The sequence below is a fragment of the Mus pahari genome, chromosome 6 (assembly GCF_900095145.1).
Source record: "Mus pahari chromosome 6, PAHARI_EIJ_v1.1, whole genome shotgun sequence".
NCBI lineage: Eukaryota > Metazoa > Chordata > Mammalia > Rodentia > Muridae > Mus > Mus pahari.
In genome coordinates, this window is record NC_034595.1 from 40303015 (window position 1) to 40320208 (window position 17194).

General features: G+C 39.5%; 1 protein-coding gene across 3 annotated transcripts in view; it reads left to right on the forward strand.

The window, feature by feature from the left end:
• Focad (focadhesin) overlaps window positions 1–17194 on the forward strand; it is a 324827-nt gene that overhangs the window by 228941 nt on the left and 78692 nt on the right. For all 3 annotated transcript variants that reach the window (XM_029539699.1, XM_029539698.1, XM_021199728.2), the window contains one exon: window positions 2716–2837. In XM_029539699.1, coding sequence (XP_029395559.1) covers window positions 2716–2837 — 122 coding nt within the window. The remainder of the gene's footprint in view (window positions 1–2715; window positions 2838–17194) is intronic.

Here is a 17194-nt window from a genome sequence, read left to right on the forward strand (position 1 = left end):
GAAACATGCACATAATCAATGTGTCACTGATTTATAGCAGAGATGTGGAAAAAAGCCAAGATCTCTATCATGAAAAGCTCTGCTGTGTTTATCTTTATTTAATGTTTGTCTCTCTGTGCTGCGTGGTCCATGTATACAGATGTGTGGGGATGCACATGTATGCCCTAATGTAACACCTTATGGGTGTTTTCCTTGGTTCTGTACCTTATTATCTTAGTGTGAGCATCTCTCTGGGCCAGCACACAGGTTGGCTCAATAACTCCCAGGGATCTACCTGTCTCTGCCTACCCAGTGTGTGGGCTCCAAACATGTGTCACTACACCTTGCTTTGATGTCAGTATTAGATAATGAGCTCATGGCTTCACATTTGTGTGGCAAGCACACTACTGATTAAACTATCTTCCCAGATCTAAAAGCTCTAATTTAAAAAAAGACAGGTATACTGCAGATGTTTATCATGCACATATCTGATGAAGGACACCTAAAGAATGCAAAGTAATGAGAAATATTTAATAGAAATATTAGAAACTGCCTGCCATGACACTTAGAGAAGAGGATAGTCCACCATCCCTTGTTTTCTACATTAACCATTGCTCACTGCAGGAGGAAATCCCTCCGATGAAAGATGGGCTCAGCACAATCAGTGAGTACAGCATTAGTAGTTAGAGGCACTCTGACAACAATACTAGTACTAGGTTCCTCCCTTGGGTCTGTGACCTTCCCAACCATGCTCTTGAACGAACTGTTGACAGTTAAGGGTGTGGGGGAGGATGGGTGTCACTTTCTTCAGTGGTGTAGCCACTGATAAGATGCCTTTGCTCCAGGAATAGTCTCCTACCCACGCTTGGGCAAAGAGCTGTAGCTAAACTCTCTGGATCACATGCAAAGGGAGGCAAGAAAGTAGGAGGGGGGGGGGGTTCTTGGTTGTTGGGAAGGAGGTTCCAGTAGGAGATGGAGAAGAGAAGTGGACCAGATGGAAATGACTAAACCCACAGTGTGATAGGATTAAAAAAGGTATTAGAATGTCAGGTGAACATGTGAGAAGATAATAGACTTTAACATCAAGAAAAACCTGACTTCAAACTATAATAAGATCACATTTCATACCACTGGAGTGGATAAAAGATGGAAAATACCAAGTACAGTTGCTGCTATGTTCCCATGGGTTTCTACATCTGAGGATTCAATCAACTGCACATCAAAAATATTTCTAAAAGTTCACAGTTGTTCTTAACATACGCAGGTCTTTTCTTGTGATTAGTTCCCAAAAAGTACAGCATAGCAACTGTTTGTGCCACACCTGATGTCTGCGTTGTATTCTTTATAAATAATATAAAGGTCATAAGAAATGCAGGAGAAAGTGAATAGATTATATGCAAATCCTATGTCATTTTATATAAGGGATTTGAATATTCATGGATTTTGCTAACCATGGGGGTTTTGGAACCATTCCCTATGGACACGGAGCAAAGGCTTTCGGTGCAGTAAGTAGGACAGCTGCTGTGAATATAAGCTCCTCTGATATTTTTAAAATTGATTCTGAACAAATGCCCACATTACTTGGGATTTTATTTTTACAGAACTTGAACCCCGATTGGTGCTGCTAGGGACGTAAGTCCGCAGCAGTACCATTTTCCCAGTGTTTATTTAACTCAGGAGCTATCTGATGCCTGTTTGCAGTAAAATGAATACACAACTACTGCATATACATGTGAAGTAATACTATGAGGGAATGAGGAGACTTCATCGCCAGTAAGAGCAAGATGATTCCCAAAACAGTGAGGGTGGGCGAAGGAAGTGAGATGTGAAGGCATATTCATGCTCTAACTCCATTCATAAAAAGAGCCATGCTAGGCAAAGTGGCAGCTAGAAGTGGTGCTGCCAGCCAAGTTGGAGGCATGACAGGAAGGTGTGCCCAAAGGCTTCTGAGAGACACATAATGACTTGCTTCTTGATCTGCGTTCTGCTTAGACATGTCTTCTCAGTGAAAAACAATGTACTGAGCCATGTTTATAAAGTGTGCACTTTTCTCTGTCACTGCTAAGAATACATGTTGGAACTGTAGTCATCTGTATGTTTTGCCATCTCGGTCCTTGAATATGTCTTTTTGTTGGCTCAGAATTACCAAGTTTCCACAAGTTACCTGGGGTTACCATAAATTACTTTACTGGCTTCCTTGGCTTTTGATTGACTTGGGGCCTACCTGGTGCTGGGAGTTCATTGAGGACTCAGTTAACCACAGTTACAAAGGCGGGGAAAAGAGGCCCAACCAAAAGCTTGCTAATGCACGTGTAAGCTAAGCTTGTTTCATGTGTGGGCATGGACTAAGGGCCTTAAGTTATCAAGAGCTGATGTTATATTATGCACATACTTTTATTTAATGAAACTTATCTTAGGATAAAGTTTAATAGATAGTACCAATGGTTTGTAAAATGTGAAATGAATTCAAATTATAAATGTCCTTTTTTGTAAATATTTATACTGGTAAATGTTAATTGTAAGTGACTTGTAAATAAATTATATTTTAAATGTTAATTTTTATATCCATTTTTTCTTTCTTTGGATACCAATATTCAAAAATAATAATTTGCTCAATAATTTATATTTTCATTGATAAGTTCTTCATCCAAATTGGCTGAGTGTGGATTACTGAGAATATAATTTGTAATTTTCTCTCATTGCAAATGCTCATTCTGAATTTCTTTCTTTTGAAAGGTGGCATGCTGTTTTGCTATGATGTTGCCATGTATCAGAGCAAAGATGGCAAGCCACTGAATCGGCTGATGGCCAGTAGAGGGCGAAACTTCAAGCAGACAACACTGGCCCTCATCCATGAAGTAGGTGCTCTTCTTCGCCCCATTGACTCTTTGTGCTTCAGAGCTCCCCCTTCCCTTTATGTGGATGAGCTGGAGTTTGTCTGGAACAGTTAGCATAGGTTGCATTTAATGCTTCCAAAATAGCTGGCCAAATAGGATGATCAGTCCAGTGTTTCTACGACAGAGAGTTGACACTTCCCCACTGCCCAGAAGTGTTATGAGGGAGTAGCCTCGAAAGATTGTACTTGTTTACTTATTGCAGCAGTTTTTAGATTGTTTACATTGTTTAGATTGAATTTCAACTTATGTAAAGAAAAAGTACTCCCTTTGTTTGTCTTAAAAACTTGGTGTGTGTGTAAGAAAGAGAGACAGAGAGAGAAAGAGAGAGAGACAGAGAGAGTTTTATACCATACATGTGCGTGCTATGGTGCGTGTGGGCGTCAGAGGACAACTTGCAGAAAGTGGCTTTTCCTTCCACCATGTAGTTTCTGGGATGCAACCCAGGTCATGATACTCAGAGGCTAACACTTCCCTGTGTTAAGCACCCTCTGACCCCTTCCTTTACCTTTTTATGGATGTGCATGCCTGTGACACACATAGAATTTGGAGGGTAACTTGTAAGAGGTACTTTTCTCCTTCTGCCTTGTGGGTTCTAGGGTGAAACTCAGGCTGTCAGGCTTGGCAGCAAGCAAGTACCCATGCCATCGTCATGCTGGCTCCTGCAGAGTACTTGAAGTCATTTTTGATAACAGTGTCTCATTTAGTTAAGAGAAGGAATTGTGGGAGAAGTGTTGTTTCTCCTGGGTAAAAATGCTTAAGCAAAGCAGAGGAAAGCAGGTCATTTCTGTATCTGCTGTTTGCAGTCATCTCCCTGGTTAGCATGGAGAAGAAAGAGGTTTGCCACCTTTATCAAATTAAGCCCTGCATATAGGTATTTTCAGGACAAATCCAAGTTTAAACTCTTTCTGAAAAGATGATTTGAAAAGTTATCAGAACAGAAAATTTTTTAAAAGGTGTGGGCTAGTAGAAGCTAAGATAAATTTAGCTAATGTATCAGAAATTATGGGATATGCTCCATGTATGAGCAGAGGAAGTGTCTGGATTAAGCTTGTGATATAGAGGACCTAGAAAATAGCAGAGAGAAGAGAAAAGGACAATATTATTTGTGAGTCAGTTAGAGGGCCTTTTGAACAGAACTTTGCTAAATCTATGATGGGATTTTAGTTCAGATTCAGTTCACATGACCTAGTGCTTTACTGTGTTGTTGTGGAGGTTAACTGGAGTTTGAGATAAAACACCCACATTATGCAACTCATGTCTGTCTAACTCTAGCTCTTTTGGATTCAACATGCTTCTGGCCTCCATGCATACACATGTATACACATGTGAGCAGGAACACACATACACACACACACACACACACTCACACACAGAGAGATGAAACAATCCATTGGTTTCTTTTTAATTTATTAATCATTTTATTTATTTAACATCTCAAATGTTATCCCCTTTCCTCCTCCCCTTTGCCTCTTAAGAGGGTGCTCCTCCACCCACTCCCCCACTCCCACTCATTCACCTCTAGCATCCCCCTTCTCTGGAGCATCAAGCCTCCATAGAACCAAGCACCTCCCCTCCCACTGATGCCAGATAAGGTAATCCTCTGCTACTTATGTAGCAGGAACCATGAACCAGCCCATGAATACTCTTTCGTTGGTAATTTAATCCCTGAGCCATTATTTCTTAAACTGTTAAGCAGAAATAAAGACAGTTTTGAAAAGCTGACTAAGAACAGTTGCAATAATAGCAACTTATAATCAGCTTGTATACAGTATCACTACTACTGTACATACAACATACACCCCAGACATCATCTGTATGTTGACTTTTTGATGGTCCAAAAGGTATATGGCTTTAGTAGAAACAATAGTTTGAATTTACATTTTCTTGGGCTAGCAACATACAGAACAATGTTCTTTCTTGATCCTGCACAAGGGCAGTAAACTGTAGCTCAGCAAGCCACACAACCACTGGGAAAAGCTGCTATGTTTTGCAGTGCACTATTGTGTAGCTGAGCTAGGATGCCTGGCAAGCCAGGTTAATTACATGTATTTTCAAGTTAGGACTTTTTTCAGTTTGTAATGTTTTATTAGGACATGACCTCAGAATAATAAGCAGAGGAGCATAGCATATTCATTCATTTAATCTCCACACACACAGTCTGAGGTAGGTCCTGTTAATTTATTCAAGATCATAAAGCAGCTAAGTGGAAGAGTCTGGAAATTGAACCCTGGAATTCAATTTCAGTTTGTTACTGTAGAGCTTAACAACCATATCAAGTGAATTTTTAAAAGTTTCCTTTTTAAGTCCACAGCTTTTACTTATTCTCTTCTTGGTTTGCTTTGGCATTTCTGATTGACCAGTCCGACCATTCTTAAGGTTTAGAGCCATTATGGTTAATGAGGTTTCTGCGTGAGCTAGGATTAAAGGGCAGGTAGTGCATACAGTACAGAGACGCTGGCGGAAGGAATGTTTCACGGCCAGAGCAGGACAGTGCAAAATTCCGGCGGACTATTTAGGACAGCGAGTGGATTCAAGCCTGTAAACCGTTTCTTTATGGGATTAGTTATCAGATCGTGGTTGATGGTGAATAACAGAAATCACAGTGTGAAACTGCAGTTCAGGACGAGCACATCCCCTTCCAGGTCAATCAGTTATGTCTATCTTCGCTCTCCCCTGGCTTCTGCCTTGTTTTGTTGTCCTTGCCGCTGTTTGGTTTGGTTTGATTTTTTCCTGGAGCCTGTTTTGCATTTTTCTAGAAGTTTCTTCGAACTCTTCTTTGTATCTCTGGAAGTTTTTCCTGAGAATTTCATTTGTTTATCAGTTTAGTGGGTGGTGGACCTTTGGTTTGCGTCTGGTTCCTGGTGGTCGTGTAAACATTTTTATGATGATTCCTCACTGAATTACGAAGATATTTTTGTGTTGACATCAGTTTTTTTTTTTTTTTTTTTTTTTTTTTTTTTTGCTGATGCCATTTCCTATAAGTAGAGAAATAGCCAAGAGTGAGGTGTCTGCTTGTAGCTGTCCCTGTGATATAAGAGTTTTCTGCCTGCCTCCCTGCCAGTGACAATAATGGGTAGGTTGTTTATTTCTGCACTGGTGAATGGTGTCTGGCATCTTTTCACTTCTCCATTTGTCATCCTGAGTTTTCCATGATGCATGTGATAGTTTCACAACTTTTTTTTCCCCTGAGATTTCGTTTTCTACTGAAAGGGCTTTACACATTCTGGATATAAAATGTATGTTAGAAATGCATTTCGAGAATGTTTTTTACCTAGTACTGTCATTTCCTTAAAAATTGCTGTATTTTAAAAATGAAATTTTTAATTTTGAAGATTCTAAGTTGTCATATTTTTCTTTTTATGTCTTTTTTATTAAAAGTCTGAAACAATAGTGTCAGGCTTTAGGGCCTCCCCTTGAGCTCGATCCCACTTTGGGACTGTCCCTGGACCTTCTTTTCTTCAGGTTCCTCTCCATTTCCATACCTGCAGTTCTTTCAGACAGGAACAATTATGGGTCAGAGTTTTGCCCATGGGAGGGCAACCCCATCCCTCACTTGATGCCCTGTCTTTCTGCTGGAGGTCGACTCTACAAGTTCCCTCTCTCCACTGTAGGGCATCTTGTCTAAGGTCCCTCCTTTTGATTCCTGAGAGTCTCTCACCTCCCAGGTCTCTAGTATATTCTGGAGGGTCCCCCCAACCTCTTACCTCCTGAGGTTGCCTGTTTCCATTCTTTCTGCTGACCCTCAGGGATTCAGTCCTTTCCCCTCACCTAATACCTGATCAGGCTCCCCTCTCTTCCTCTCCATGCACCACATTCTGTCCACTTTCCCTCTCAGGTCCCTCCCTCCCTCCCCCATCCTGTGATTGCTTTCTTCTCCCACCCAAGTAGGACTGAGGCGTCCTCACTTGGGCCCTTCAGCTTGTTGACCTTTTTGAGTTCTGTGGTCTGTATCTTGGGTATTCTGTACTTTTGTGTGTGTGGGGGGGTAATATCCACTTTTTAGTGAGTACATACCATGCCTGTCCTTTGGGTCTGAGTTACCTCACTCAGGATGTTATTTTCTAGTTCCATCCATTTGCCTGTAAAAAACGTAGGATGTCCTCATTCTTAATAGCTGAGTATTATTCCATTGTGTAAATGAACCACATTTTCTGTATCCATTCTTCTGTTTGGGACATCTGGGTTGTTTTCAGCTTTTGGCTATCACAAACAAGAATGCTATGAACATTGTGGAACACATGCCCCTGTGGCATGGTGGGCATCTTTTGGGTATATTCCTAAGAGTGGTATTGCTGGATCTTCAGGTAGATCTATTTCCAATTTTCTGAGGAACCTCCAGATTGATTTCCAGAATGGTTGTACCAGTTTGCAATCCCACCAGCAATTAGAGCACTCACGAAACAATGGATCTATCATGACTGTCCTCTGAAAGACCCAGCAAGCAGCTGAAAGAGTCAGATGCAGATATTTGCATCCAATCAATGGACAGAAGCTGCTGACCCCTGTGGTTGAATTAGGGAAAAGCTGGAAGAAGCAGAGGAGGGCAACCCTGTAGGAGGACCAGCAGTCTCAATTAACCTGGACCTCTGAGATCCCTCAGACACTGGACCACAAACCAGGCAGCATATACCACCTGATGTGAGGCCCCCAACACATACAGCAGAGGACTGTCTGGGTTTGGTCAGAAAAGATGCACTTAACCCTCGAGAAACTGGAGGCCTCAGGGAATTTAGAGGTCTGGTGTATTGGGAGTAGGGGGTGAGGACATCCTCATAGGCACAGGGGTGGGGGTGGGGGTGAATAGAAGGGGGTGGGAAGGAGGTGTGGGATGTGGAATAGTTGGAGGGTGGACTAGCAGGGGAATAAAATCTGGAATTATAAATAAATAAATAAATGATAAAAAAAATCTGAAGCAAGATTATAAGTTTTCCTTTTATCTTCTGCTTAATTTAACTTTTATTAATTAATTTTTAAAGTAGAAGCATAATTCACATATTATAAAACACACCCATTTACATATAAATTCAAAATATATGGTAAAGTGAGGTTTGTCCTTGTGGTAGCCCACATTGGTTCTGCATTGCTTTCTTTGCAGGTCAGTTTTTTGTTTGTTTGTTTGTTTGTTTGTTTGTTTTCGAGGCAGGATTTCTCTGTGTAGCCCTGGCTGTCCTGGAACTCACTCTGTAGACCAGGCTGGCCTTGAACTCAGAAATCCACCTGCCTCTGCCTCCCAAGTCCAGGTCAGTTTTTACTGAGTAGGTGCAACACATTTAGTGTACTTATTAGTCAGTTTGTACATATGCTGTGTTTCATGTAGAAGTTTTACACTTTTACTTAAGTACCTTTGTCAAAAATCACCCCCATACGTTTTCCCTCCCTCTCTCCCTCCCTCCCTGTTTCTCTCCTCCCTCCCTCTATCTCTCTCTTCCTCTTTCTTGGATGTGTCTGTTTTCTATTTGTTACAATTTCTGTACTTTTACCCAAATCATATATCTTAATTATTGTTACCTAGAAATAAGCCTTGAATTGAAGGGATATCTAGGCCCTTTGATTTTCTATATAAACATAAACACAGCTTTAAGAAATCTCATGCTTGCTCTGATGTAGATTGTAAATATATCAGTTCCATAGGCCACTTGGAAGAAAACTGAAATAAGGAACACCGAGTCTCTACACTCATGAACATTGTAATCCTTGCATTTAGTTAGGTTAACATTTTGTTTGCATATTTTAAATCTTGCAGGCGTTTTGTTAAATTTACTAACATTACATTTTGTAGCTAGGACTCATTCTGTTTGATTTTCTGCTTATTGCTACTATGTAAACACAATGAGATTTTGCTTTTCTACCTTAACTCTAGCTGAATAATAAGGCTTAAGGTCCCATAATCTCACCTACTTGATATTCCTCTTTGTTTCATTGACTCCTTTGTGTATTAAAATTCATTCATTCATTTGTTCACTCACTCATTCATTCATTTATTATTTTCATGTATGAGTGCATGCATATATGAATCTATGTGTACCATATGTGTGCAGGAGAGGACACCATGTCCTATGGAACTGGAAGTACATGCCACCATGTAGGAACAGAACTCTGAGAGTGCTCTTAATTGTTGAACCATCTCTCTAGCCCCTCTTTCTTCCTTTTTCCTTGCCATATGATATTTAGAATCACTTTGGTGATATTTCTGAAATAATATTCTAGGATTTGATTGGAACCTCACTGGAGTATACAGTTATGGTTAAATCTTCTATTCATAAGCTTAGCATATCTCCCCGTTTATTTGACTCATTGGTTTTTTCCCTAGTTTATAGTTTTTCTCATGTTGATCTTTTAAATGTTTTCATTCATTTATACCCATACATTCCATTTCAGGTGATATTATTAGGTCACTGAGTCTCACATTTTAATATTTATTTATTCATTGTAGATATAAGGGAAAGTGGTTGGGTTCTGTGTATTCATATATACACTAGCATTGCTGAGGTGACTAATTCCTGGATGTTTTGGTCAATTTGTTTGGATTTTATATGTAAATGCCTATGTTGTCTGTGGCAGAGGCAATTTTTCTTTCCTTCCAGTATATGTTAAACTTTCTGTTTCTATCATATTACATCAGTTGGGACTTCTGGTATGACGTTGTAAAGAACTGCTGAGAATTGACATATCTGCCTTGTTCTGATCTTTAAAAAAACTCTTTCAGGTTTTTTCCATGTGTATTCTATGGTATTCTTTTGGCTTGGAGAGTTGTGTAGATTTTCCTAGTCAAGCTTGAACTAAACCCTGATTAAACTAGTGTTTGCTTTGGTTTTGTTTTGTTTGTTTTCTTTTTGTCATGATAAGTTCTGAGCCCTTTTCTGCAATATTGATCTGATGTGTGATCTCTCCACCATACATTCTTGAATATTGATCCACTGTCACTGGATAAATACCACTAATTGTAGTGTATAATTTTTTAAAACACTGTCAGACTCATTTTGCTCATGCTTTTGAAGAGTTTTGTATTTATGTTTATAGGAAATATTGTTCTGTGGATTTCTTGTCAGTGTCTTCATCTGGTTTCAAATTGGGTAACACTGACTTCATAGAATGAGGAAGTATCTGCTTCTTTCTTCTATAAGAAGCATAGAGAATCAGAATGATTGCTTCCTTAAATGTATAATAGCAGTTAGCTATGAGCACATCTGAGACTTACACTTCTATTCTAACAGGTTATTAACTTTAAAATTTAGTTTTTCTTAAAAGGTGTAGACTATTCATATAATGTGTTTTTCTTGTGAACTTTGGAACTTTGTGCTTTTCGAGGCAGTGGTCTGTTTTCTAGATAATTTGGGGCATTGAGTTTGTACATAGTGTTCTTCATTACTCTTCTAATTTTTGTAGGGTCTGGAGTTGTATATTTTCTTTATTTCATTGTTTTTTCTTTATATTTATTTGTTTGTGATGTAGGGCATATGTGCTACAGAGCATATATGGTCAGAGACAACTTGATTCTCTAATTATTTTTTCCATCTGTTTCTTTTTTTTCTTTCTTTTTATTAGATATTTTCTTTATTTACATTTACGATGAATGTTATCCCCTTTCCTAGTTTCCCCTCTGAAAATCCCCTATTCCCTCCCTACTACCCTTGCTCACCAACCCACCCACTCCTGCGTCCTGGTCCTGGCAGTCCCCTATACTGGGGCATAGAACCTTCACAGGACCAAGGGCCTCTCCTTCCACTGATGACCAACTAGGCCATCCTCTGCTACATATGCAGTTAGAGCCATGAGTCCTACCATATATTTCTTTTATTGGTGGTTTAGTCCCAGGGAGCTCTGGGGGTACTGGTTAGTTCATATTGTTGCTCCCCCTAGGGGGCTGCAAACCCCTTCAGCTCCTTCGGTCCTTTCTCTAGTTCCTTCATTGGGGTCCCTGTTCTCCATCCAATGGCTGGCTGTGAGCATCCACTTCTATATTTGTCAGGCACTGGCAGAGCCTCTCAGGAGACAGCTTTATCAGGCTCCTGTCAGAAAGCTCTTGTTGGCATCTGAAATAGTGTCTGGGTTTGGTGGTGGTTTATGGAATGGATCCCCAGGTTGGGCAGTCTCTGGATGGTCCTTCCTTCAGTCTCAACTCCGAACTTTATCTCTGTAACTCCTTCCATCTCTGTTCCCCCTTCTAAGAAGGATTGAAGCATCCACACTTTGGTCTTCCTTCTTCTTGTAAACCACCTAATGTGATGCTTGAGCAGGAGAATTGCAGGTTCAAATGTAGTTAGGCTACACGGTAAACCTCAAAGCGTAACGTACTGTTAACCTAGGCTTCCTCTGATGGTATATCCCAGGATGATTTCTTTTCCTTCCCAGATATCAGATGTATAGGGTGACCTTTATTTTGTATTCATTATGAAAATTTGGTAAAGCTCTAAGTGGAACGTGCAGAGGTGTGTGGCGGTCTAATGACTTAAGCTTCTGATCCTCTGACTGGACAACTCTTCTCTGAATATGTCCAATCTGGGATTTCATACCGTGGTTCTTGTTAGCATTAAGTGTCTGCCTCTGGGTAACTTTTCAAGTAAGTTGTGGTTCTCTCTGTTTGCCTGCTTTCTCTCCAGCTGCACTTGGCTGTGATGTAATTGCTCACAGGTCTCAGAGAGCCATGGGGGCATCAAGTTGTGTTCTTAGGATGTGTTCTTCTCAGTTGTGTTTCTTAGGATGTATTGTGGGTTGTAAGCCCCTTATGTGCCAGACTGGAATGGGCGTTTTTCATACTTGACATATATTTTATATGTAATACTTTATTAATGCTTCTCAAAAAACATGTGTTGGCTAAACTAAGACTTTTTGATGCCATGGTGAACTATTTATATAAAATCATCTCATAAATTTCCCCTTATTTCCCTGCTTTTCAAACAAACAAACAAACAAACAAGCAAACAAAATCCCTGATGTTCTACCATGCTATTACACATTTGAAAGGATTGCTGACAAATAGCTGATGCAGAATTAACCCACATGACTAGAATCTTAGGTTTGGGTAAAACCATATGCCCTCTCTCTTTGATATTTTGAATTGGACCCTACTAGTGGTCATATCCTATCTCCCGGGCTTCTCTATTGCTTTTCTCTTCCCTTATAGATACCTCCTGCCCTTTGGGAGGAAGCTGAGGGCAAGCATCAGTTTTCTTCTCTGGAATCTGCTGACAGCCCCATCATCTTTGGCATTTCCTACTTTGACAGGATATTCTCATCTATATTGGTCAATGCTGGCTTATCCTGGGATGAGAATTGCAGTCAAATTTCATTACTTTCTCCCTTCTTGGTGATAAAGATGTTCCTGCTCATGTCAGTGCCACCCAGCCATGTTTTTGCTTAGCATTAAGTAATGAACAGCTCTTCCATTTGTATTTTAGAGAAACCTAATTCAGCCATACTGGAAGCTGGATAATGATTTCTGAACAAAATCATTGGTAGTGTTTGTTGTTGCTCTCCTCCTCCTCCTTCTTCCTCCTCCTCCTCCTTCCTCTTCTTCCTTCCTCTTCCTCTTTCTTCCTCCTCTTCTTCTTCCTCCTCTTCCTCCTCTTCTTTTTCAAGTAAAGTGATCATTATAATTTTTATTCATTAAAAATTAACTTTGCTTTTCTAATTCTTTAATTCTTTCCTCCAAGCTGTTTCAAGTTAGATATTATGTAGCCACTTGTTTGAAATATAAGAAGTACAGTCTCACCTTTTCTTTCCAGTGCTCCTTTGTCTTAGAAATATTTCTTTAAAAGTACAGAAGTATTGTTCATATTTATGCAATATGAAACAACTATGTGAAAATTGCGAATAATAGTGGGAAGAAATTATATCTGTGCCTTTTACAGATTCTCCCTAGCAAATACTGTGAAAAGTATGGATTGCTGTGTTTTAGATACTCCATAATTACCATGTGGATGTGAGTTGTTATGGTAACTGGGTTTCCCCTTCTATTAAATAACAGAGTAAATGGTTACTTGAGATGCAATTGAATTGTCAGCTTTCAAGCTAATGTTATCCTGATAGGAAATGGGGTGGGGAGACAATGATGGAGGGGAGAGTTGGGGGTGGGGGAAGATTGAATGTCTGGAAGCTACTTACAAGGAGATGAGGCTTTGGACTTTAAGAAGGCATCCTCTTTAGTTCTCCCTTCTCTCACTATTTATCAGAGGATAGGGATGGGATTACTAATGACAGAAAGTTGAAGCCTCTTATTCCTACTTATAACAGCCATGTATACAGTGAGTGTCTTAGGACAAGTGAAAACCGTTTGTCTTCTGGGAGAGTGAGTGTGGCTGATACTCCTTAGTACTCCACGTAGTAACGGAAATCAAGTTCCTTTATTCTTTTCCTTTGCTGTGTTTGTTGTTATAGTGGTGGAGGAAGTGGACATGGAGGTGGTGGTGGTGGTGATGGTGACCACAGCCGAGGTGCAGGTGGCTTTGATGGTAATTGTGAACAGGGAAATTGTCTTGCTTTGTGAAGTTGGGGTCATAACATTAATAGAAAACACTTGTTTATCCGTCAGGTCTGCACACTGTTCTGCCTGTCCTACTCTAGTTTTACAAATAACCTCATCAAAAGTTTTTCTTATTTGATTTAGAGTAGTTAATAAAAGTCTGTAAACATGAGTATTATATTTTTAATCGCACAATGCTATTCAAGAAGCAGAGTGGGTTATGTGGTTCCATTAGGAACACATATGGGGAGAAATGTATTTTTTTGTTCTCTCCCAACTTTCTCTTATATTTAAAAAATGTGTTTCTAAGCAGGATATCTCCATGAGCTATTATTTCAGGTGCACTAAATAATAATCTAGGTGTTTATGGAATTTCAGATTATAAAGTTCATAAAACTCCCTGTAAAATGTAGCCTTTTCACTTAGTAGATACCTGAAAATAAATATTTGTAGACTAGAATATTTTGGGTGTACACCTATAAGGTTTAAATAATAATTATGTGTTTCCTTTAGCTATGCTGACTTAGACAGCTTTTTTATTTGTTTATTTGTTCTTGAGACAAATTCTCTCTATTCCTGGCTATCCTGAAACCCCTGTGTAGACCAGACTGACCCCAGACACACAGTGATTCACCTGCCTTTGCTTTCCGATTTAAAAAGGTATATGCCACTATGCCTGGATCTAGATTTTTTTTTTAAACTTTGTGTTTCTGGAATGATTCAAAGTTGAATGCCAAGCTGGGTCTGGTGGCGCATGCCAGTATCCCAACAGCTCAAAAGTTGAGGCAAAAAAATCATCAGTTCAAGACCAGACTAGGTTCAGTTAGTGAGTGCTTATTGCAAACTAAAAAGCGAAATGAGGGTTTAGGATATACCTCAGGGTTGAGGATAGAGTGCTTGCCCAACTACCAGTAACATTTGCGGCTCCCTGCTTAATACCCAGGGTTACAATAATAAGGTGAACACAATAGTTTTATAATTACTTTTAAAATTTCACTTTATAATTTTAATATGACAAACATTTCTCTGTGTTAAGGAGATGTGGTATATTTAAATAATTTTAACTCAGTGGGTGTGCATAAACAGGGGTCTCAGAAAGACCAGAGTGTAATCTGTGTGCCTTGTAGTTTTGTGAAGTTACTGATGTCCATAGTATTGTAGAACTGTAGAGGTGAGAGAAATCAGCTCACTATGTTGAAATGATCGGAAGAGGGGACATGGAAAGTGGAAAGGTGAACGTCTCCATAGGTCTTATGAAGAGCAGGGCAGATGTGGGAGCTGGTTTGTAGTTCAGTTCTCTAGAAGGAGATTATATGATGCAGAGGTCTAAGAATTAGGGAGAAATTCATTGAGGTTCTTGGAGCAGCACAATTATCTCTTAAGTGAATGAGGATGTTTTGATACTGAGAAGACGGTAAGTACTATAAAATGCTTTCATAATATTCTTTATGAACCATTAAAGATTTTGCACAGAAGTCCTGAGTAGTTGGCACCATTTGTGATGGGTTAGCAGAGGAGAGATGTGAGATCCCTGAAGATCTGATAGGTGTGTCTAGTCACGTGGGGAGAACTAGGACTAGGCCATTGAGGAAGGAAGTAGGCACATACCAAACTGGCATTTCAGAAATCAGCTTAGTTGTCGGGTCAAGGAAGACTTCCAAGATAAGTCTGAAGTTTCAAACCTCGATAGCAGGGTTATTCATACATGATATTGACAGACATAGGAAAGATCAATCAGTGGGTTTTAAATGATGATAAACAAGCCAATTGAGTGTCAGAGGCAGTAGAAGTGCAAAGTCTGAGAAATGTGTTCTCAAAGCAGTGGTTTCCTAACTACTTTTGATTTCTTAAAAGATTTATTATTTTAATCGTGTGTGTGTGTGTGTGTGTGTGTGTGTGTGTGTGTGTGTGTGTGTGTGAAGGTTTGTGCACATTGTTTCTGGTGCCCACAGAGGCCAGAAGCATTGGATCCCCCAGGAGCTGGAGTCACAGGCATTTGTGAACTGCCAAACCTAGGTGCTGGGAATTGAACTTAGACCCTTTGCAAGAACAGCACATGCGCTTAACCACTGAGCCATATTTCTAGCTCTACTTTTGATTTTTTTTTAATTAAAAGAAATTTACTGATACATTACACATAAAATTATGCATATTAAATTATTCATATCTTTAGTCATATCTGAGATACTCTACAATGTGTTAATTCATGCAAACTATGTATGGTTTTATTGAGCTATAACTTGATATTGATTTCCCTGTTGTATATATTCTATGCATTTTGGCAGGAACACATATCCTGTAGCCAGCACCCATCAAGATGAGAATTATTCTAGCATCTTAAAAAGTGCCTTCTCATGCTTCATGGTCAAACCTGTTACCTTCACCATCTCCTAACTCATGTTCTCTTTTCTTTCTCCATCTAAGTAAAAGTTACAGCTTAAGATGTCCAGGAGCAACCACAGTGACCAAAAAGGTGCTCTGAGTCTCAGCTGCTGTCCTCACTGTGTCCACACAAATCTTCCTCTTGATTTTCTGACTGAAATGTTTAACATGGTGTTGGAAGTGGAGTGGCAGATGGGATAGCTGGGTGCTTGAAGCCATTGCTCCACAGTGTCCTAGTGTCAAAGTGTCACATTACTCCATGGTGTAAAGTCACTGTGATGTGTGTTTGTTTGTTTAACCTGGGTGGCTGTAGACACCCCTGCAAGATTTTCCTGCTCTGTGCTTTCCAGTCTGTTTTCACCTCAGTGGTCATTTACATTTAAAATGTAAATGAGACCATCCAGTTTCTTTTTTTTTTTTTTTTTTCTTTACTTTTGTGAACATGCTGATATGGACATTTATTTACAAATTCTTGTTTGAAATCATTGTGGAGTCTATTTAGAAGTGTATCTGCTCAGTCATATGGTATTGCTATGTTTACTATTATGAGAAACCACCAAATGTTTCCAGTAGCTGAACTATTGCATATTCCCTTTAACACACGTGTCCTCACTGTCAGCCGATTTTCACTCAGACTTAACCCTCTCAGCAAGACCTACCTTAACCCCTATGCTTAACCTTGGAGCCTGCCCAGCCCTCACCCATGTTTCATTAGTTAGCACACTTCTTCTCTTTGCCTGTTTGTCTGGACTTCTTTTTAAGTGTATGAGTGATGTTTCATCAAATTTACTATGTCATACACATGGAGACTTCCCTCTTATTCTTCCTGAAGTAGGAAGGACCTATGTACCCGAGCAGTTGCTCACATAGCTGTCACTGTAAGAGTATGTGAAGTTAGTTACAAGAAAGATTTGAGTTTCTTGTGTTTATTAAAACTCAGCAATACAATGATTGCTGGCCCTGCTCTATTAGCTGTGGGTTAACTAGAATTACAACTTTGTGATTTGGAATTATTTCATTGACTTTAGTTTCCTGACTTATTACTAGTCTAGCAAAGTAGACATAATTTTCATACTTTATAAATGCCAATTGAGTTTATTTTTCAGACTGGCAACATCAACCTCAAAGATAGGCAATATATATAACTTTGTATTGAAATGAAATAGCTTCCTAATGATAATTATGGAAGAAAACCTTTTAGCCTGAGATACAAATGAGAAGAGCCTGGCTTTCATCATGCTGTTTCTGAGGGGCCACTCAGGAGAGTGCTTTTAATGATATCCACTCAGCTTATTCCGGTCACGCTAAGATTGAGGGATAAACACATTATGGAAAACAGAAGAAAATCAAGAAGGATGACCATTTGTGGATACTTCATTCCTCATTAGAATAAGGAACATAACTCTCATGAAAGGTTATAGGTACAGAGACAAAATTTTAGAGCTAAGATGAAAGGATGGACTATCCAGAGAGT